The 24,035-nt window shown below is 41.0% G+C and overlaps 2 protein-coding genes across 3 annotated transcripts in view; both read left to right on the top strand.

The window, feature by feature from the left end:
* Window positions 1–5,755, top strand: part of Ptger3 (prostaglandin E receptor 3) — a 76,723-nt gene extending 70,968 nt beyond the window's left edge. Inside the window, exons 3-4 of one of the 2 annotated variants that reach the window (XM_052178856.1) lie at window positions 2,203–2,291; window positions 5,303–5,400. In XM_052178856.1, coding sequence (XP_052034816.1) covers window positions 2,203–2,291; window positions 5,303–5,306 — 93 coding nt within the window. In that variant the 3' untranslated portion in view covers window positions 5,307–5,400. Of the gene's footprint in view, window positions 1–2,202; window positions 2,292–5,302 lie in introns of both variants that reach the window. The other variant, XM_052178858.1, reaches the window with a different exon arrangement.
* Window positions 5,756–23,066: 17,311 nt separating this feature from the next.
* On the top strand, window positions 23,067–23,402 carry LOC127682468 (cytochrome c-like). Its single transcript, XM_052178814.1, has one exon. It carries the CDS (start codon window positions 23,067–23,069, stop codon window positions 23,400–23,402), a length of 336 nt encoding a protein of 111 aa, XP_052034774.1.
* The last annotated feature ends 633 nt before the right edge of the window (window positions 23,403–24,035 follow it).

Here is a 24,035-nt window from a genome sequence, read left to right as displayed (position 1 = left end):
GGAGCTCAGAGGCAGGACAAGGATCCACAGGAATGCTGGAGCCACTTGGTGGCAATTTAGGTACCTTAGGTGCCCTAGCACTCTATCTGGTTGCAACAAAACCCAAAAGTCTTTAGAACTTACTGATGTTTGTCTTAGAAATGGCATAGAGGATATGTTTGAGAGAAGAAAAATGTGGATGATAAGCCATCATCAGGAAACCATTTTTGGGTTAAACCATCTATCAATTAAGTATAGAACCATTTCAATAACCAGACTTATTTTTGTGGTAGTTTACAGCAGAATTGGAAAGTGAAAGCTTTTATCCACTCTCTCTCTCTCTCACTCCTGATCACACCCATGCTCTCTGTCCCAAGCAAGGAGGCCCACATGTTTCAACTGACAAGCTCACACCTCACTCTTCCAAGTTCATGGCTTAAGTTAGGTGAATGTTTGGTGCACGAGCTGTGGGCCTGAATGAATGAACAGGAACTGGTACATACTGTCTCAACCCCACACAACAGTGTTCTTCTGCTGTTTTATACCAGATTTTGAAACATTGACTACTGCTAAAGCATAGCCAACAAATGTGGCAAGCTCAAGTGTATATGAAGCAAGGACCTATTAGCCTACTGGCATCAGACAGATCCTCAAGACTGGCTAACACTAGACCCTACCTCAGCCAGATGGGATTTCTTCAGCTACAAAAATAAAAGAGGGTTCTGAGGGTCTGGCAGAAAAATGTGAAACCATGTTTGTTTTCAAGTCACTCCTAACTCAGAGATGTGTTTGAGTGGAAAATGTTACTAATCTCCTGTTTTCTCTGGACTTGTAAGAAAGGTATATCACATCACAGGTATCCAGACACAGTTTCCAGATGAACTCAGTCATTTCCTGAATTCACCATTCAGGCCTACAGCTCATGCAGCAAACATGCACCTAACACAAGCCATGAACTTGTGAGGTGTTAGTGTGAGTTTGTCAGTTGAAACATGTGGGCCTCCTTGCTTGGAACAGAGAGAGTGGGTGTGATCATGAGTGGAGGACCATGGATACAAGCTTTCACTTCCCAATTCTGCTGTAAACTACCACAGAAATAAGTCTGGTTATTAAAATGGTTCTATACTTAATTGATAGATGGTTTAGAACATTCAGCCAGAATGTTTACTTGACAAGCTAAGCGATGTCATGTATTTCCCACAGGTGTGCTGCTCCAGTTGGTAATGATGACTTTATTGAGAATAAGCCAACATTCTGGGCAGCAAAACAATTTCACATTTCATTCTTCTTTTCCTTGAAAGAAAATTAAAGACAAGTATGTTTCAGCATGAGAAGTCTTTTCTTTCTTAGTTTCTCAGCAGCATCCAATGAATTAGGCTGCACTTTGGCACTGCTATTAAGAGTAGGTGCTTGGGACAAATTCAGCAGCATCATTTATGCCATAAACCCTTACTGTCATGACTTGAAGGCCATAGACACAGTAGCAAATACAAGCAGACAGCCCCCTCCTATGTGAACTTTCTCCCTTAGGCAGTACCAAACAAATACTTATAAAGCCCATTGGCGTCCAACAACAAATTCCTGAAGAGAGAAAGAGCAAGCATTAAATAATGAAAAAGTCCTGCACAGTGCATGAAGAAGCAAGTTTTCAGAGATCTATAGGATGAGTAGGAGTTAGCTAGTTAATTGGAGCAGAGATGAACCAATAGGCACAAAGACCCTGAGGGGAAAGAGGGTGACTCAAGGATAGCTAGTGGAGGCTAAGAATACCAGAGCAAAGGGAAGTTTAAAATAAGGATAGGCTTTCAGCTAGAGGCTAAACCAAGCAGTTTGTTGATGTCAAGTTAAGAATTCTGGTCTTTTCCTAAGAGTAATCAGAAGTGATGAAAAATTATAAGCTAGAAGGAGCAGACTCTAGACCTTTGTATTACACGCATTTTGGCTCAGGGCTGAAGGAGTGCTGAGGTCGCCACTGTGTAGATTTAGAAGTTATTTCAGATGTGGACATGGAAGAAGTAGAATGTGAGTCTCAAGTTTTCAGCATAACGGTAGGAGTGTGGCCATCTTGGGAAAATAATCTAAACCATATTTCTTCTTTTCTCATGACCAGTGTGTGTCTATGTATGGGCTTTGGTTTTCTTCCAACATTTTTGAAGGAACATCATCTGATGAAGAGCACCAAAGTCAGTAGCTCTGTCCTCTGACACCTCTGTCTGTTCACAGATCAGGGACCACACCAACTATGCTTCCAGCTCCACCTCCTTGCCCTGCCCAGTCTCCTCAGCCCTGATGTGGAGCGACCAGCTGGAAAGGTGAGATAGAAAGGCTGCCTGCTTGACAGAGGAGCTTCTTAGTCCTCGGCTCAGGTCTCAGTAATGCTACCAAGGCAAAAATATCTCTGAGAATTAAAATGTGCAGTAAGGGCTGGGGAGGTGGCTCAGGCTATTAGTGCTTGCCTCAAGCATGAGGACCTTCATTCCAACAGTAGAACCCATGTCAAAAGACAGGTGTGATGTGCACCTACAATCTCAGTGATGGAGAGATGAGAGGGAGAGAGAGGGGAATCCCTGGAGTTGACTGGCCAGCTAGCCTGGCCTACAAGTTTCAGGGTCAAGTCTCCAATGGAAGACACTGTCTCAATGAAAAAGTGGAATTTACTTGGGGACCAGCACTCAAGATTGTTCATTGACATCCCCCACCCATGATACACACATGCTCACACACATACACACACACACACACCCCTGGAAGTTATCACACTCACCTTAATCTAGAAAAGTAAAAATCTTCAGACATTTCCTTTCACTGGGGGCCAGCTGACACTGGTCCTGGTTTGGTCTTGTGACAAATCAGTTTCTCTACCCTGTCACTGAGTGTCCATAACAATGCATTTAACAACTGTCTTCTGACTGAGTCTTAATCAGACACCAGAACCCAATGTTTTTGCCACATTGCCAGCTCATTCTCAATTCCTCTTTGGATTTGACTGGTATGAACTGTGTCCTTTGGAGAATGAGCACTTTGGGAAACAGAGCACAATGAAGACTGAAATGACTTAAATTTAGAGAAATCATTTCTTCCCCAACACTGTCTTCACTATGTCTGTTAGGGACCCCAGAGCCACTGGTAGACTGAATGAAGTCTGCCAGCTTGATTTTGGTCCATAGCCTATATCCATCCAAAAGAGCGGATGTGAAGGAAAAGGTTTCATTGTTTTTAATGACAGAACACTTGGCTATTAAGTAAGTCAAAAGCCAGTGTGCTTATTTTATTTCATCCTGTGGTTTTCCAGGTGTGAAAATACCTCTTCTCAGTACACAGTGTTACCATGACTGTGGATGTTTAAGAGTTGAATGTCTTTGCCATTTATCACCTCCTGGTTGTGATGATGGGGAATCACTTCAGTTTTTTAGGGAAAGAAATTAAATATGTTTTTCTATGAAGTTAGAAACTAAAACAGCAAAAAATATGCTGGTGAACTCTGGAAAAGTTTAAAAATCACAAGACTGGAGCTTCAGGGGTAGCTCAGTGGTTCAGAACACTGACATCTCTTGTAGTAGACATGGGTTCAGTTCTCAGGACTCATGTTAGGGGACTTACAACTGCCTGTAACTCTCTAGCTTCAGGAATTCTACTCCCTGTTCCCTCTTCTAGACTCTAAGGGCACCATACTTATGGATGTGTACAAGAACACAAATACGCACTCCACATACACATATGCACACACACAAACTAAGCTAAATATTTCTAAATGTTAGGAAACCAACATAATTTTTATACAAGTAGCATTTATACTTCGTGTCCTTTATTTAGAATCTGTGAAATCAAATGTGCTATCCTGCGTTACATAGCATGAAGGGAAGATAGAGAGTAACTTATTTCCATCTTTTTGTTGTTGTTAGTTTCACCCTGAGGCTTTTTTAAAAATCATTTAATTTTTTTAATGTGTTTATGTCTGCACACAAAAAAAGTGTGAGTATATTTGCAAGGCTTCTAAAAAAATAACTATAATTTAGTTATATGTCTGTACATGTGTCTGTGTGAGTATATGTACAGGTGTGTTTGCATGTGCATGCTTGTGTGTGTATGCATGTGTGTGTGCATGTTTGTATGTGTTCCTATTTGTGTGTACATGTATGTGTGTGTGTGTGTGTGTGTCTGTCTGTCTGTCTGTCTGTCTGTGTGTCTATGTGAGTGCAGATGCCTGCAGAGGCCAGTAGAGGGCAAAAGATTCCCCTGGACCAGCTGGTGTTACAGGTGATTATAAGGTGTCCAATAACAGAGCTAGGAACTGACTAAATTCAGATCTTCTGCAATAACAGAAAGTGCTCTTAACTGCTGAGCTGTCTCTCCAGCCTGTCTCTGTACTTTCTAAAAAGCCTGCCTGGTACATCTATTACATGCATTCTAAGGCATTTATTACATATGCTTTGAAAAAATATTGTTCTTTCTTTAATGTAAAATGTATACTTCTAAGACTGTAAATATTTTAGAAAGTTAATATATTGTATACTACACAAGAGTTTGTCAAGGGGCACACAGCAACTCCCTCAGCCAGCGTCTGCAATCACCCTGGGTAACGTGGCAAGTATCTACACTATAATAGTAAGATGGAATGTGAAGGGGTTTCTAGTAGCTCTTTTGTTTAGTTGGTTTGGCTTGTTGTAGTTGTTGCTATTATAGTTAGTTAGTTAGTTAGTTAGTTAGGTAGGTAGGTAGGTAGTTAGTTTGACAGGGTCTTCTGCAGTCCTAGCCGGCCTCAAACTCTATGGAACCAAGGGTTGCTTTGAACCCTGGACTCTCTTCTCTCAGACTCCTGGGTGCTGGAATTACAGGTGTTACACTCAGCTATGAGATTGCTTCTTCTTGTGCTTGCATTTTCTTTCAGTTTAAGGAGATATTCTAGGAGTGTGCAATGTGTGAACTATAATGCTCTTGAAAACCACATGCAGTCAAAATACCTTCTTAAAAGAATTAGAGATTTTAACTTCTGTCAGAGTCTCTGAGTTGCTTCACTCTTAACTAGCACTGGCACATTGCCTTATCTAGCAGAAGGCTTTGTTAGTTTGATGGTAGGCTGTACTCAATGACACTCTTCTGGCTTTTAAAATCACAATTATACGCTTATTGGGACATGTGTGCTAAACTGTATTTGATACACTTATAATCAACTTTATTTATAAAACACACCTAATTTCTATATACATGTTTTGCAAGTATATGGCATTTAGATTTCTTATTTATATGCTAATTTTATTTTTACAAACAAACATACTAACAATCATTCCTACTATACTTAACAGTTCTTTCTCTGTTTTAACAGATGATGAACAGCCTGAAGTGTTGCAGTACCTGCTTCCCTGGGTCTGAGAATTGCTTCCCCCAGGGACAGATAACTGAATCATTTTGGATTGTATCTTCTTTTGGCCTCATATTTTAAGTTTTTCTTGCCATTAAACACACTGAAATAAGCTTTCTTACGATAATCTGAGAGTCTGGCCATTAGCTGGTTCCTGTGAAGGACTGACACTCTGCACTTGTGAAGTGGGGGCAAGATGGCATAGAGCAGCACAGAGAGAGACTCGGTGCAGAAAGTGTCTCCATCTCCAGCCTCCAGAACCTTTATGGACATGGACACCTTCATGTGTTTGGTAGTCTGATTCTACTACATAGATCTGAAAAAGGAGCATAACTTTTTAACAGTGAAGCATCAATGTGTTGAAAGCAACTGTCCATCTAATAAGCCATGAATTAAACAAGACAAAAAACAAACAAACAAACAAAAAAAAAGCCTGCATGAGATGGCAGGAGACATTGTGCAAAGGATATTTGTGCCAAGCAGGTATAGGGCACCACAGAGTTGTGCCCTTTTCAGTGAGACTGGGAAATAAGGTTTCTAACTTAACTTTAATTACTGGCCCCTCAGTAATTCAGGAATCACCATCATTTCTCTGCTTTTAAAGAGAGAAGTTTAGTTAAAGACACATTCCAGGTGTCACTAATAGTTCCAAAACTAGGTGACTAAATGTTCAGTTAGAGTTGTTAAAAGGAAAACCAGCTAATTATCGTTCCAGTTCAATGTTACTTTTTAATTACTAACTACTTAATATTTCTCATAATTTGTGCTCAGGCAGCACAATCAAAAAGGGGGAGGGAATTACTAATGACAATTATTCTACATCTAAGTCTGTGACTTTTTTATGAAATAAAATGATTTTGTCTGTGTTGAAATAGTGGAAAATATTTGAGTTATTTAATAGTTTCCATTTGGTACACACGTGCTTGCGAATCTGACAACCTATTCTTCCTTCTTCCACCTGCTCTTTTGACTCCCCACCCCTGCCCCCAGTTCAGTCATTAGTTCGTCAGATATTCAGTATCTGCTCAGGCACCACTATGTCACCCTGGCTCTTCTCTGGGATCTGTACTCCATCCACCTGTAACTAAATGGTGCCTTTTGTGAATCACTTGTCTACTCCCATTGTCTTATTTTAAATCTGTTTCCTTCTCAGATTTAAGTTCAGTGAATTAAGTTCAGTGACCATTACTAAGCACAGGGTAAAGACCACCATCAGAGGAATGCCCATCTCTCACCTCTGTGGGTATCAAACTGTCATCTGCTATTTCATCATCACAAGAGAGGGCTCTTAACAGTTCTCCTCAAACCTCATCACTAAGATTTGCTGCAATTACATCCCACTTATAGGACCAGGTGATGTAGCAGTCACATGCTCTTTCATGCAAAGTTGGATTTGACTCTTGATACACCATGCATAAGCCCTGTGCCCTTGAGAAAGCTTCTGCACATCCCACTGGGTTTCAAATGAACCCATATATAAGCTGAAAACAGTGTTTCCCATAAGGTTGTTGTCACAATATCTAGGAAGTATATGTAACACACTAGATACCAGTTAGGTATGACAGTGATTAAATCTTTGTTTAGAATTATTTCAAAGTACTCAATATAAGCTTTAAGTTCAAATTTAGACTGACTTCTTTACCACATGGGGTTGAATGTCACGGGCAGACCCACATCTAATCCATGTATTCTTATCTGTAAGACTTCACCATCATTTTACCTCAGCAGAACTTCAGACTTCCCACCTGTTCTCACCTTGTCTTAGGACTCAGACAATTCACACCTCTGTGTGTCCACTCCTGTATCCCCATTCTGACATTATGTGGAGCTCACAATATTACACCATACTGTTCCTTAAGCACTTTCATTGGATATGTCATTTTCCCCTGAATAACAATACTTTTATCTTGTATTTTCTTTACCAATCTCCGAGCACCATGTTATCATGCTTGACACTTAGAAAGTTACTATTCAGTAGTAAATTATCAGCAGGGATGACATTTATATACAGGAGCCCTAGTTTATAATAGGAAGGAATTTGGTGGGAAGCTGCTCCTATATTAACATTAAGCTGAGGAAGTTTCATGTTAGTTTTCTTATTTGAATGCATCAGTATCCAAGCAAACTAGTTTAACACAATAATGCAAACCTCCTTTTGTGAAAGCAATAATATTGCAGTAACTGGAAATGTTTGACAAGGTGATTCTCAGACACCAGACTGGCCCTCTTGTGATTCGTCTGAATTCTGATGAGAGAAAGCATGTGTCTGTGTAAAACACTTATGGTGCTGTTTTTAAAAACAGGTTTTTGTTTTTCAGTACAGTTTTAGGTTTTCAGCAGAACTGAATGGAGTTCAAAGGATACTTGACTTTTAGTTCAGAGAAAGCACTGACTGGATTCACCTGAAATGCTTATTTCCTATAAAGTGCACTTGTGTTGTGATTCAGTGACATGTGAATTAATTTTTGAGGCCATCATCATCGGTATAGACAGTAAACACTCTCATCCTTATGTAATAAGGTTACAGTAAGGCCTGATCCTCCAAATAAAACAAGTTCCATTGAGTTGCTGCCCTAGTGGAATTGATCAGTAGGTTTAAATTAAACGCACCAAACTGTGCAACATTAATGTGCTAAGTGGGTGTGTAGACATGCGTTCTTGCTCTTTTCTCATGTATGTAGTAGAGTCTTTGTAATATATTATGTATTGGATATATGTAAGATACTTGTATAAGATACTACATGCATTGAGTGTATGGCTCTTTTTAATACATTGCACATATGTAAGTTACTATGTGAGACATATTGCATGTTGCATATGTCTAATATGTCCTGTGTGGTACATTGCATGTAATCTGTTCTGTAATGACTTCCTGCAGAGTCCAATCTCTACTTCTGTCCTCTTGCACCATCACAAGCCAGTATGAATAAAAACAAATAATGCAAATACCCACTAGGCTGTGTCTGCAGTCTAGGCCAGGATAACAGGAACATTTTATTTGAAAAGTTTGCCATCCGAACCAGGTAACAGGAAGCACCTTTGCTGGTCTCAGGAGACTGGGCTTTCGTTAGAAACTGTATTTGTTCCAGTCTCCACAGGAAGAGAGAGAATGGTAGATCCATTAATGTGTATAGGTATATGTAGGTACATGTCTTGCAGTTATTTAGAGTAGCTACAAAATGTATAAAAATTCAGAGTTTAATTGGTCTACTCTTTTATTATTTAGAAGAAAAACCAAAAATTAAGAAAAACATGAAATGAAAGTTATAAGAAAACTATAGAATGTATTTAAAGTAACACAGCCTTTCCATACCCTCAATAGTTAGGAATGGATCTGAGGCATATTAAAATAGCTGTCACAATGCGGCTGTCTTAAGGCTCCCTTTACTACGCTATACTCACTATGATAACTTAACTAATCTCCTTGTTATATTAAAACATTTGTGCATAAGTGTTCCAGGAATCCCAGGTTTACTAAATGTTTTGTTGAGTTTTAATATCTAGGTGTACAATGTATATGGAAATGGTTCTTAAGGCTTAGTTTCCATTATCTGATTTTTTTATATATAAAAAATAATTTGTGTGAAACCCATTCTAATAGCCTTTATAGTTGTTTTTTAATATTGGCTATGTCATGAGTTTCCTGTGGGCAGAACCTGTGCTTTACAAACCTTGTGATCCAAGGGACCCAGCGCTGCTGTAGCCAAGCATGCAGAAGTAACCAATAAAGTCACAGTTGTCTGTGATCTCACGGTAACACATGTGAATGGTGCTGAAGACCTCCTGGACTGTCACCCTCTAACTTCCTGTCTACCCAGCCCAGAGTGGTCTACAAAAACTGTGCTTTGGATTTTGAATGAATGAGTTTATTTATCATATAGCAAGAGAAGGTAAGAATACAGGGAAGAGAAAGGGTCTTATGGGACTTCCGGGGAGTGGGGGGCTAGAAAAGGGGAAATCATTTGAAATGTAAATAAAAAATTATATCGAATAAAAAAAAGAATACAGGGTGAATATAGAATATAGCATAGAGAGAGAAACAGCTGACAGCAAAATATCAGACTCAGTGCTTGCAGCATCCAGCAGAGATGACTTGGGGAGCACAACAGAGAAGGCATGCAAAGATGACATCATCATACTGGGGCTTACAAACACCCAGCAGAAGGAGACTGAGAGAGCCCTGCTGAAGCAGGCAGATGGAGTTCCCAAGTTCTCCCAGGCAGAGTGGAGGGTCCCTTCGGGTGAGACCTTCAAGTGAAACAGCAAATGGGAGAAAGATCCTGTGATTAAACTGAATGCTTACAATAGCCGTAAGACACCAACTGGTGAAGCTGGGGAATCAGCTGGAGTTCCTAATTAGCTTTCTTTCTGTGGATGAGCTTCCCGTTCCCACTGTAGACATTTTCATATTATGAGATTAAATAATACTAACCTTGGTTGGAAATGATATTCTTAAAGGCACAGTATTATTAATACTTGAAACCATTGGCTGTTTTTCCCTCTCCCTATTGCAGAGCCATGGACCAGCCTGACTCAGGACAGGGTGTGTTGGAAGACTCTTGACACAAAAAGCTTGAGTCTGTAGTGGAAGGAGAGACTGGCTTATGCAGCCTGCTTCTGAATGAACATATAGCACATGACAACTTATCAATACAAGGTGCATTATATATGCCCTCTTTTACCTTGGGCCATTGGCACAGTCTTTAATTTTGAGCACACTTCTTATAGAAAGCAATCATAAACGTGTTTTAATAAAGGGTAACTATGCTTATAGAAAATGAATAAACGCAAGTCTATGTGTAAGAGAACATTTACCGGGTTTATGTCTTTCCTTGGCACCAGTGAATTTTAGCCACAGAAGGCAAAGGATACAAGGTATAGAGGATAAATGGAGCATCTAAGAGAATGAAAGGGATTTAGACTAAAATGTAGTGGTTTGTCTTCATAAGTAAACACATCAGCTGTTGTCAGTGAGTGTCAGTGTCTAGTTTACCCCTTTGGTGAATGATAGTAATGGTTTTACATGGTTTGTTGATTTAACTTTTACCTTGAATGCCAAATCCATTTCAGTGCCTTAGAGTTACACATGTAGTATGTCAAGAGCAATACTTTGGGAAAAAACCATATTTCCAGTTACATATTAAAGCATGAGAAATAATCACTAAAATAATCCAGCCACGGGGCAAGGGGGAAGAGGGATGTGCTCTGGGGGGGGGGGGGTTGAGGAGAGAGGTATGTGCTCTGGTGGTTGGGGGGAGGGGGTGTGCACAAAGAACCCATGTCATTGACATGTTAGCTTGAAGCCAGGCAAAGGATCCCAACATCAATGAAAGGTAAAAGCCAGGGGGATGATAAAAATTAGAAAATTTAATCAATTGTGGCCTGATAATCTATAAATAGCTCACAATGAATAGCTATAAATAACCCTATAAATAGCTATAAATAGCTCTATAAATAGCTCACTGAGTGTTCTAAGGCAGGTGACAAAGGTGCTGACTGGGCCTTGGGTGGTAAAGGATATGAAACAGATTTTTAGGCAATATTAAATAAATGTCATACTAAGAAAATATGGGGGGGAAGGTGGGTGGCCTTGGGAAAAAGGGATAAAATACCAGTCATCTGTTTTCCAGTGCTTGCTAAATACTCAATTCAGCACAGTCCTCTCAGTTCTGTCTCTACCATCAGGATCAACTCTGAGCCTCCTTCATTCCCCACCTGGCAAAGCTGGGGGACCAGTTTCCTTCATCCCATCACCCTGACAGGGGCTGGCTTCTGATCTCGGGCCCTTGGATCATCTTCTCCATCCGATACCAGAGTCACGTTTTATTCATAATTTCAAACCTGCTTGTTATTTTCCCCCATGAGATTCAGGATAAAATTCAAATCAGGGAATGCAGCCCATGGAGGAGTTTTCTATGTTCTTTTCTCTTGCATTTATTTCCATCTTGTTGTCTAGTGAGGATAACTTGCACCTGCTGTTCCTGCATACGGAGCCCTCCTTCCCCATCCCGATGTGGAAAACCCTAACTCACCTTTTAGCCACAAACCTCTCCTCCAAGGGATTTTTTCCTAACTGAAATCAAACTTAGGGCCTCCTGCTTGCTAAACAAGTACTCAACCTCTGCATACCCTAACTTGGCTTCTTTCCTTAAAAAAATCTCTGTGTTATGCTTTGTTGGTTCATCGGCCTATCATTTTTACAATCCAAGGTGAGGACTGACTTCTTCCCACTGCCAGATGTGTCTGTCACAATGTGTAAGAAAGAGCTTGCACTCAACAAATCCTTACTAATAAAAGAAAGAAAAGAATGTTGTATAGAAATTAAACATAAAAATGTGAACAGAAACAATAATCCCAGCTGTCTTGATGTCCTAACTATCTCTATGTGACGTACAACGGGATCACTCATGGTTTCTGGATAACACTACAACCATACTAAACTACAAAACAGATTGGTGCCCATCAGAAAAAGGATAGATGTTAAAGGGAGCTCATGGGCATACAATGGGATATCTCCAAACCTACCACTTACACAAGTCACTCTCGGGGCTAGTTAGACAAGAGTATTCAGGCTTCTCTTGAGGTTATGAGTCAGTTTTATATGGGGTCTGAAATTTTGTGTTTTTGTCAGATGAATTCTCCCCAGGTGATTCTTCCTATTGGGAAGTCTTGACATCATAATTACAGTGTATTCTTAATCATCATACTTTGGCCAGCACCTTAACACTGGCTGGAAGGTACAACTTTGGGTCTACTGAGTAAGAGCATCTCATAGTGGCACGAGAACCCCCCTCAAGTCCACTCCCTTGTCAAATGTGACCCTGAGAGAAGGAAGCTATATGCGAGAGTAGTCACAGATTCCCTCAGGAGTCAAGATGCTGCATGCTGCCCTACTGTCACCAGTGCCTTCCTTTCTATTTTCTAAGAAGTGGCTTGACTTCAGCATGTCTCTTTTAATTTGTAACAGCCCCTCCCACCTCAATATCAAAGAGACATCTTATTCATCTACCCAGATTTCTCTGGCTGACATCTTGTGATGCCACTGGAGTACACGCTGGCTCTGACCACTTAAAGGCTTAAGCTCTCACCTCTATCACATAGGTCTCGATTTTAGAATATATCCAGATAATAGTTACACATCCTTTTGAGGGTTTTCCAGGGGAGGAGAAGCCATCTTGTCCTCCTTTCTCAGCCTTCAAAAGGCCAGGGCAAGGAGGAACAATGTCCATTTGCAAAATGTCCCTCAGTTTTCAGACTGACTCTTGAAGCTATTAAAAGTAAACATTCTGGTTCAGAGTAGGGCAGAGATACAACACAATGTGGGAGAATGTCTGTCAGTCTCACAAGGAAAAGTGTTTAGATAACTGTGGTTGCTAGGACAGAGGACCGCTGAGTAGCTTACACAGAGGCAACTTAGCCTCACAGTGTTGGAAACCAAAAGTTTGGAAACCAAAAGGTTGGAAACCAAGGCTCTCAAACAGTTGGCTCCTACCATTTGCCATGAGAAAGAATGTGTTTCGTGGCCTGTTCTAGCCTTGGTTAACACTCTGTTAAGTTCTTGGCTTGCAGGTACATCACACTCATCACAGTGTCCCTGCTCAAAGGTCTCCTGGTTATGCAGCCTCAGCAAAACTGGATGAGGCCTTCTGTATCTGATTCGTGTACATGCCTTACAACTTCATCAGGATTCATGGAGGAAGAACGAAGCTCATCACTGAAGAGCCGATTGTTGTCCACAAAACCTGCCATGAAGATTGCTTGTAAGATATAATGGATGTAGGAATGGAATAAAAATTCCAGCATTCTATGACAGCCTGGGCTGCAATTAAGATAGACAATTTAAAAGTAATCATGTATCCAACTCAAAAACACCTGGAACATTACCCCATAAAAATAAATAGTACTCATTTCATAAGTGTGTGGTAGAAAAGGTGTTTGTGCTGTTTATGACATTTTTTAAATGACCATTTAAACTAAGAGTGTTCCATGTTTGGAAAGACAAGTTTTAGAAATTCTTTGAGTTATGTTTTAAACCCAAGTTGATCTCACAGTTTTAAATGTCAGATTTACTCCTGAAGGTTCCAAATCAGAACCATTTACTTGGGTAGGGGCTGAAGTTTGAAGGGAAACTGATGTTATATACTTTGAGGAAGACAACTCAAGATTTGTAAGACCTTTTATACAGGGTTCTGAGTATGTGGCTGTTCCTGGGTGCAGAGGCTAGAGAGATCTATTATTGTCTTTGCTCTAGTTTGCTAGGGTTATAGCCGACAACTCTGTACCTCTTCACAACTGAAGTGCAATCTCAGATTGGAGTCTCTTCTTAAGTTTGATCATCTGCCCCTCTCAGCCCCTCCAGCCTCCAAAATCAAGTCTTCCCGGGGCCTTGGGGCTTCTCAGAGCTTCTGATGGCCACACAGAAGCTCTTCTCTGTCTCTACTATACATACTGCTGAGCTCACATGACTTGTAGTTTGTGGCTGCAAATCCCTCAGTTGTTCTCCATTTCAACACCATGTTTACAGATCCTGCTCCCCACTTCTAGAGGGGAAAATAGCAATTAGAAAGACATGCACTTGGGTTCTAAGTGTGGGTACAAGTGGTTTTGGAAAAATAATGGCACTTTAGGCATATTTGTAAAGTTTTTTCTATATCTACATATCCTTCTCTATTCCCAGTAACCATGGTGTTTGGCCAGTGCCAGCTGGCAATAATCTGATACCATAGTTGAGGATGCAGCTGTCAGTCAGTGGCAGAGACTGTATCTAGCATGTGTAAGACCCTGGGTTCACTTTCCATCACCACACACTGAAAAGTAAAAGATGAGCAAATAAATTCTTCAAAACGACCTTCACCAAATTGTGCAGAGGCTGCACATGCCAGTGCTGTGGAAAACACTCGTTTAGATGCTACAAACAGCAAGACCCAGTCAAGATCCTTCGCGTGGGGGTTTTTGGAAACAATTTCCTCTCTTCCCTTGTGTCTCCTCTCCTTTTCCTTTCCATATCCCTTTCTCTCTTTCTTTTGACAATGTTCTATATTACTTGAAATATTACTTGAAAATAGGAATCAGAGACTCTAGAATCACATGGTATGGAACTTTTAAATCACATTGAACAGATACTTCCTGTCCACTCTCTTTCTCTTGTTACCTTTCTAGATTACTATGGGAAACTTCCATTTCAGGGTCTGTCTCTACCTTAGGGATCCATTTACTCTCTAGAGGACAATAGCTATACATGATCAAATTAAAATTCAAATCCACTTGCCTGGCATCAAATTCTGTCTGTCTGTCTGTCTGTCTCAAGGCAGAGTCTCACTATGTAGCTCAGACACATGAACTCCAGATTCTCTGATCCATTCCCTGGGTATTGAGATCAAAGGGCTGCACTACCATCCTCAAGCTTAAATCCTGTTTTGAATGTAACTTTCAAGATGTCACTAATATTTAGAACTCATTAACTTTTAAGGCTGTTAGGAATTGAATCAGTCATAAGAACACACTGATAATTTCTTATAGACATGATATTTTGAACAGATTTCTACATTTCTAGCTCTTCTTTCTTGTAGGCATATGTAAGGATATTCTTGGCCAGAATATAGATCTCTCTGAATATAGATCACATCATTTAAAAAGATTATTTATAGTTTATTTTCTCCCTTCCTTTCATTCCTTTTTTTTTCAGTCATTGGATAAAGATAGAAAACAGAATTATACTTTCCCACTACATGACTAGCAAGAACTGTCTTCACTCTCTTAGAGTGAGATATTGCCTAGACAATATTGAATTTTCTCGTCTAGACACAAAAAATTCAATAGTAGGGGTGAAGGGATAATTAGATTGACACCAGTGATGCCAGCTTTATGTCTGAACGTCTCTGCCTATCCTGTGTGAGGTGATGTGAAAGCCTTGAGCTGCCATTCATTTTCCTGCAGCAGAGATCTCAAGGCCTCTGCAGATCACTGTGGGCATCAATTGAAGATCAGCTGAGACTCTGTCATCTCTCAGGAGCTCCCCAGACAAATGGTAATAGCACCCTCTCCCCTTATGGCTCTCTGGAGTCCCTGTCAACTTCTCATGGCACTTAGAGAAGATGCAACAAGTTTCCTTAAATCTTTTCTAAAACCTGCCTTGAAAGATCTACACAGTTGAGCTTCCTGACACCATTTTACAAGAAGACTCAGCTCACAGGGCAAGGGAGGCACAAGGACCCCCAGGGCCACTCAGACCTAACCAGAATCCTCACTTCTTGTCAATGTAACACTTCTTATCCTGAATGTGAAGGGGCCTGTGCCTGTTAAGACTAGGTTTCAAGAGGCAGGGACCATAACACACAACAAACAGAACTGAAATCTTCCAGTTTTCAAATGATGTAGGCCCTCAGGTCCTGCATGAGCATGTGCTGGGACTGGGTGGACAGGCTAAAGCCACATAGGAAGAGCTTCAAACCTCACTACTTGTCCTCACATGGCAAGGGAGAGACTCCAGAGTGGTTCAGTAACATAACTACCACTGTACCCTGCCAACTTGAGAGGAAGTCTGTGTCAAGTGGGAAAGAGGAAAAGAAGAAATGCAATGTTCTGAGCAGTGTGAACCCACTAATGTCACCAGAAACAAAAAATAAAAACAATAAGCACAATGACAGCTGCACTTCACACAAGCAGGTTCCATTCTCCTGGCTGCAACTCCAAGCTCACTTACCTTAGGGTTAAGTGACTTGGCAAAGAGCAGCTTATCAGCAACCGGGCTGTTTTAAACAGGGGCATATCTGGGCATATGTTTTAGAAAAGTTGCAAAACCAAGTTGGTTACTTATGACCCAGTTCAGGCCTGGAATGGTGGTAGTGTGGGTTCAGAATTGCCAATACATCTGATCCAGGAAGGGGGAAAATGTCCAAATATAGGGTGATGCTACAGCCTGAACTAAAAGAAGTATAGGTGTATTTTGGCTTATTTTGTGTAAAAGAAATGTACCTAGAGTGCTTGGGTAATTTGGTGACCCTTTCTGTAGCCGCCCGCAGCCACATGTGAACCGGAATACCTGGAAGAGAATTCTGGGGGTAACGGGAAGAGGGCGAAAGAGAAATGAGTCAAGAGGACAGTTGCCCATAGAGACTCACTTTACTATTATTTAGCCAATATATATAGTCTTTGGAAAACCACCCTGCCCCCCAAATGGCCGTGAATTCGTTGGATCTTCTTCTTGGTGGGTTGCCTGCTTCCAGTCACGCAGTTTTCTGCTGGTCTCCAGGTGAAACTGCCCTGAGGAGGCCTTGGTAGTTAAGGTGAAAGTGGCTGTATTGTTCCCAATGGAACAAGGGCCGAGATAACGCCTGGGGAAGGGTGGAGGTTGTAGGCCAGGAATGTCGCAGCTTGAATAGGCCAGAGATAACACCTGGGGAAGAGTGGGGGTTGCCAGCCAGGAGGGTCACAGCTAAATGCTGTGGGGGGAAGGGACACCTTTCAATAAAACAAGGTTGTGGGATCTTAAACCAATTATCTAATCTTGGGGATTGGATATAGCTTATTATGACTCCAAATCTTGCAGTTGTGAAATGCTTATTTCTAAAATTCTATAAAACCTATGTTGACCTTTAGTTGCAAAAATGGGGACTGTGTTGTCATATAAACTGTTGCCCCAGAAGTTCATCCAGAACTGTGAGGGTTTCTTTTCCAATGAACACTTGTTCCTCTATCTGAAGAGACAACTCCAGAATAATGTGGGTGACAAATGAAAAGTTTAGCTAGAGCATGTGATACTTCTCGCCCTTCTAACTTACAAGCTGCTCACCATAAACTCATTAAGCAGAGTTTCCCCACCCTTAAGGGGAAACAGATGCTATGTTGGCAATCACTGCTTTCCAATGAAATCAGGCTTAAAGCACAGAAGAAAACCAAACATACAAGATCACAAGCTGCATCTGTTTCACAGAGAGCTAAAGCATGTGAATTTCATACGTGTGGCTCACCTTCTGGACAAAACACCTGATAAGTCCCAGTGGTTTATGCTAGTTATTAATTTGTTCTCCATGTGAATCAAGACACCACTAATGACCTGATTCTGATGAATGTGGAAGGATTAAATGTTAACCTTTTGTTGCATGCTTAATATTTTTAACCAGGATTTTAATGGAATTTATGGTTTTTCTGAATTTTTATCAGCAGCTTCTTCAACGTATATATTCATTACCTAGACACCTTAAATGGTAAGAGAAAATGTATTGACTCAAATCTGACCCGTTCAGATTAAGAGTGTGCCAGTGTCAGCAAAACTCTTTGGCAAGTCGCAGGACCAATGTCCTTGGCATTTCTTCAGCTCTAACATCCACCATGGCCATTACCATCCATCCAACTACATGATTCTCCTCAGATCAGCCATCAGCCACCCGCACTGGAGTCTCCTGTCTTCCCATCTCTTCAACGCCTCTGGTTTTATAGGACATTTCAAGAGGAGGCACGTAATCCCTTTCGACGACATAGAGGTATGGGATTTGTTTAATACTGGTTAGCTATTCATATAATTTAACACGAGGAAGCAATTTGGGGCAGAAGGGGGGGTGGCGGGTCTACTTTGTACATAGGACATTATGAAACACTTCAAAAGGGAAGACAGCTGAACCCTGGGGACTGAGGCTGTTCTCAGGATTTTGCAAGAATTCAGTCTTCTGTATTTCTCTCTCTCTCTCTCTCTCTCTCTCTCTCTCTCTCTCTCTCTCTCTCTGTGTGTGTGTGTGTGTGTGTGTGTGTGTGTGTGTGTGAACTTTTCTGTTCACCCTTCGTACCACACAATAAACCAACTCCACAGGTAACTAGAATTTTCTCTAGTTTGAGTTAGTTCTCTAATTTGAAGTTACTCTGATAAAATGCCAAGCATGAAACTTTAGTCACAATTGTGCTGTTCTATTAGTCTATGCAGTCCTGTGGCTTCTGTTAAGACCACAGCTGGATCTCATGGTATAGAAGCATTAGCAGAGCCCAGGCTGAGGTCTAGAAAAAAAACATAAAAGACTTGGGGTGCCCTTGACAGCACTTAGAAGACATCTAAAATAACATCTCAGTCTGCTATATTTGAGTGAAGGACCTCTCAAGGACACAGAGAAAACCATTCTGAAAATCAATAAAGTACAGCAAGTCTGGAAAAAAAGACATGTGACCATCATACTCAAGTCCTGGAGACAGGCAGAACCCTAGTCAAAAGAGTTGGGGAGGGGTGTAGGGTTGGGAAAGTCAAGGAGAAAAAACGATAACAGAAGCCCAGGTGTGTACACAGAGCCTTAGAAGATCTTGTTGGCAAGCAAACCTGGCCTACTTGATAGCCAATCTCTGGGCCCACAATGGGCCCTTCTGCCTATTCCCACATAAGATAATTACATGAACTGTCTCAAATAAGTGACCCATAGAGAGGAGAAGCACACTTATGTACTTATCCACTGTAGTTTAATGACAGACTGTATAAGGACAGGAGCATATACTCTGGAATTGAGCTGCCTAGTCTGCCCGCTGCTCCTTCTGTATCTACTCATTTGTAAGATAAGCATACATAGTGTTTGGGTTTTTTTCTTTTTTTCTTTTTTTGTAGGTTAAGATAAGAGTTTCAGACAGGCCCTATCTTAAGAACTTCCTGGGTATAGGTGTTTGTATTGCAAACAAAGGAGGAAGCTGAGCAACTGTCTGGGGAAAGTAATGTGCAGTGCAAGTGGAGACTCAGCTCCACATAGAACACATGCCCAGAGCTCGTGCTCAGAGCACAGGCTGTGCAGTGTGGGTCTTGAAGGGGAAAAACCGAGTAGAAGCATCTACCTGTGAATGAGAGATCTCAGAATCTTCCCTTGGAAAGGTGCATGCCAACACCATCCCAAGATTCCTCATTTATTTACTTCAGTTTGGCTGCTGTCACAATGGAAATAAGAGATAACTGAAGGTCTTTCATAATGTCCCTTCTAAACAACCCATTCCAGCATTCATTATATGCCTAAAAATGTCTGACTTTGCATTACTGAGCCCACCTCCACACTTTAAAATAAGATTTATGTTTTTAAGATTTATTTTTTTATTTTGTGTATGTGAAGGTTTGATCTGCATGTATGTGTGTACATCCTATGTGTGCAGTGTCCATGGAGGTCAGAAGAGGGAATCAAACCGCTAGGAACATGGAGATATAGATGGCTGTGAGCCAGCCCTTGGGTGCTGTGAACTAAACCCAGCTCTGAAAGAGCAGCCAGTGCTCGTTCAGTGTGTGTGTGTGTGTGTGTGTGTGTGTGTGTGTGTGTGTATTGGTAGTTTCAGGTATGTGAATATGTGTATTGTCCCCCCTCAAAGGACATAAAAGACCATCTGATTTAGTAGAGCTGTAAGTGCTGAGCCACCAGACATGGGTGCTGGATGCTGAGTGCTGGGTGCTGGGTGCTGGGAATTGAACCTGGGTCCTGTGGAAAAGCAGAAAGAACTTCTAAAAGAAGAACCATCTTTCCAGCGTCCTCTATCTCCATCTTAATTTAATATTTAGTGCTCAGTAGCTTCTGAGAAATCAACAATGGCTGATCCATGATAGATTTTCAGTTAAAATCTCAAGAATCCTAATAGTCTATGCAATGAATTCCCTTTACAGCAAGGGAAACACATTACACAGGTATCAAGGGATGAGATTTCAAAGAGTACTAAACCCTTTCTTCCAAAAATGTTTCCACAAATAGTCATTCAAATGGTAAAGATAGATTTCTGTAATGATTTTTTTTGCCTTATGAATATTTCTTGGCAATTTGACATGGAGCAGATATTGTAGCAATACACAGCAAGACCTGCTTGCTGTAGCCAGGATAGCATTTGAGAATGCAAAGTTTTGTTATTTTTTTTTAAACCTGTGCCAATTCACATCATATAAAGCTGATTTATGACTCCCCCATGTTCTCATGTCTTTTTAGCCTATGATTTTCTCTCTTTACTTCTCGTGTTCACAGATAAACACCTGAAAAGTGGAGATATAGCCTTCACTGAAGAAAGGAATCTGTAATAAAGATCATAGCCCACTATTCCAGTGGAAAGAGAAAGAAACCCATCATATCTGGCTTCTCACAAGGCTGCAAACAGCCTGGGGACAAGGTATGAGAGGGATACACGGGTGTGTACTCTGAGGAATAGGCATCTTCATTGTTACCAGTCCCTCTAAGTCAGAGGGAGCTATGACTGCTATGTTTTCCAGCTCCGAGTTCTGTGAATTGAACATGGAGTGACACACAGGTAAGAAGTTGAGTCCTGCTTCAGGCTGTCACTCTGGCCACTGAAGCAATTTCAGAAGAATTTCCACTTGTTACAGTTCCTCACTACTTCCTCCAAATGTTACTGATGAAATATTGGTTCAGCATGGGCCATAAACTCCTTTGTAAGCTGATCCCTTACCCTAGCTTTGGTCCTGGTGAACCTTGTGGTCCAGTGTAAAGTGACTTAAAAAGAACATCTGAAATGTTGTTATCAGACTCCTGGGAGAATTCATCGGGTGTTTAAAGTCTAAGATGTCAGCTACACCAAACAATGGACTTAAGCCAGTAATAGAAATCCACTGAAGTAGCTTAAAGCAAAATGAGATTGTTCCAAGAATCTGATGGAATCTGAGAGCAGGAAGTGCAATGTTTAAGAATAAAGGTGAGCCCCCCCTTTCTTTCTCTACCTCCCCTATTCAGTCTTTTTTTTTTTCCTCTGTACTTTCTCTACAGTGGGTATGTCTCCCTTCAGTGAGGTGCTGCTGCTTCTCAAATGCTCAGAACTGCCCCTCTACAATCCTGGAGCGGTTTTAACAGTACAGAAGAAATCAGCATTAGTTTCTCTGGCTCTCAATTCAAATTTTATGGAATAGAATTTTATTATCAAACCACCCAAATGTAGCACAGAGCTTGGGGAGAGAAATCTGTAGGTATGGGAGGTCTGGCTTAGTTATGCCCCATTACACTTTCTACCTTGATAACAGAAAATTGGACAAGATACTAAAAGGCGGTAGCTGACAATGGCTAGTACCATGACTAGAAAGAAGAACTTGCTGCTAGGATGCTAAGCTCCTCTCCATGACTCAGGAAGTATACAAAGGTGTGGGAGGGGAAGTTTTACAGAGGCAGGCCAGAGACTATACCATGGCCACCAAGTGTCAGATCAGTCCTGTCTGGCACCCAGGCTACACAAGTGAGGTAGACAGCAAGAGGGACCCCTACACTGAATTTCTTGCTGACCAGGGCTTTAAAAAGTTTCCCCCGTGTTGACAGCCTAGTCAGAGAGTCAAACAAGGACATCAGGGAGTAGAAACAGTTACAGAAAATGGTAATTAGGGACACTGCCTACAGAAGGGGAATGATCCTGCTCCTGGGAGCTGGCACAGCTGCACCACAGGATACCACAGGCCAAGCATTTCCCGCTACCGGAGGTTGAAATCTAACATCAAATGTCAACAGGTCCAGCTCCCTCTCTGGATCATCCTTAGAAGGAGGGTTACCTGCTTTCCACAGTCTGTGCTTGTCCATTCTCAGTGTGTTGCTGTGCCCAAAACTCAATTCTTATGAGGGCAGTAATCAGATAACATTTGTCCTCCCCCCCCCCAAATCTCATTTAACTTCAATTACTTTCTTGAAGTCATATTTGGAGAAACTTGGGGTCGACTTCCACACCTGCATATCCTGCTATACTCAGCTATACCCTGAACATGAATCCTTGAGGCCTTCTCCTTCCTTGAAACACCTAGCAGCATCTGACGAACCTCCTGTCACAATGTCCCTGCGTGAGCTTCAGGTCTATGAGGTCCTCGGGACTCTAACCACAGTTCCAGTAGTTCTTATTGCTCAGTCTAATGCTTTCTTCCACAGTAAGGATATGGAGAGATAGATAGAATTTACCCCAAAAAACGGAATGAGGAAAATTCCAGTCTTACAGGGAGAGAGTGTTCCCGTAGCAGAAGAGCAGAAAGAAAGGCATAAAAACAACAGCATGCGTGGCTGAGCTTGGAATGCTGCCTGGTTTGGTTTGATGGAGTTTAGGACACATGAGACTTAGAGAGTGGTAAAGGAATGAAGTTGCAAAGATAATTAAGGCAATTGTTAAATTATCAACAAGTTTGTGTAAAGGCAGTCTTTTCTCCTCCCCAGCTTCCTTCCTTTGGATTACTGGAAGGCATGAGGAACTATACCCAGCTCAATTTTAATTTTAAAATATATTACGGCTAGCACCATGAAACAAGGTCTAAAGAGCAGGATTCAAAGCAGAGACATGATCTCCAGAGATGGTTTTATTAATTCTGAATTAGAGCAAGCCTGATTGACAGGGATGATGTGGATGATGGAGCAGAGCAAGGCTGATTGACAGGGATGATGGTGGATGATGGAGCAGAGCAAGGCTGAGTGATAGTAATAATGATAGTGAGATAATAATGTATTACCAAGACCCCACCTTGACTAGGTCTGGGTTCCTGAGAGAGGGGTGTTTAGGAATGGCAAAAAGAACACACTCAAAGTCAAATCGTGGATCCAAGCTGGACACCTGGGTTCTGTTGAGATGGCTTTCTAGGCTGCTCTTCTTAGAAAAATCCTGTTAGAAACAATTTTAAAGTATTTCTTGGGTTCAAAATCATAAAGCCAAAAAAATTTCTAAAAGAACTGTGTTCACTCTTCAGAAAGCCTTCTCTGGAGAGAGCAGAACATCTGCCTTCGAGTTCGAATGTTTATGGTGTTGACCAGTCCGGAGTGAATTAAAAATGGGTGATGTTGGAAAAGGGAAGAAGATTTTTGTTCAGAAGTGTGTCCATTGCCACACTGTGGGAAAGGGAGACAAGCATAAGACTATTCAAAATCAGAAAGCCAGAAAATTTCCAAAAGAGCTGTGTTCACTCTTCAGAAAGACAGGTCAGGCTGCTGGATTCTCTTACACAGATGCCAACAAGAACAAAGGCATCCCCTGGGGAGAAGATACCATGATGGAGTATTTGGAGAATCCCAAAAAGTACATCCCTGGAATAAACATGATCTTTGCTGGAATCAAGAAGAAGAGAGAAAGGGCAGACCTGATAGCTTATCTTAAAAAAGGCTACTAATGAGTAATTCCACTGCCTTATTTATTATAATACAAATGACCCATGACTTTTAATGCATACCATAATTTAATTCATACACCAAATTCAGATCATGAATGGCTAACAATGTTTTTGTTGGACAGTCCTAATTTAAGTAAAACTGACCTGTCATAAAGTGGATACGATCTTTTTTAAAGCAACAATTCCAGTTGTATCCATGCTATCACTGCTCTCCCTTTCTCAAGATAAGACTGGCCTTAATTAGCAATGTTTTACTTTCCATTAATATGGGGGGTGTCACCTCAAATCTATTAAATGGTTTTATACTTAGATTTATATAACTGGATATATGAATATGTTTAAACACTGGGAAAATTCTATCACTGTCTCAGAAACAAGAAGACTCACCTGTGTTTTAGTTTGTGTTCACTGGCCTCTTACAGGCAATGGCTGAACACTGGGAGGCAACTAACTGTCTATTCCTGACAATTCTGTTTTAATTAGAATTCTCTACATCAAGGATGCTGCCTTTTACCACTGAAAGGCATTTACTGTAGTTTATGTATGATATAAAATAAAGAGTATTTAACACTTCTTTATAGTTGATCTACAAGTTAAAATGCTTTTAGGAACAAGCAAGTTAGGCCTTTTAAA

The sequence above is a fragment of the Apodemus sylvaticus genome, chromosome 4, assembly GCF_947179515.1.
Source record: "Apodemus sylvaticus chromosome 4, mApoSyl1.1, whole genome shotgun sequence".
Taxonomy (NCBI): Eukaryota; Metazoa; Chordata; class Mammalia; order Rodentia; family Muridae; genus Apodemus; species Apodemus sylvaticus.
This window is presented reverse-complemented; position numbering and strand designations above follow the sequence as displayed.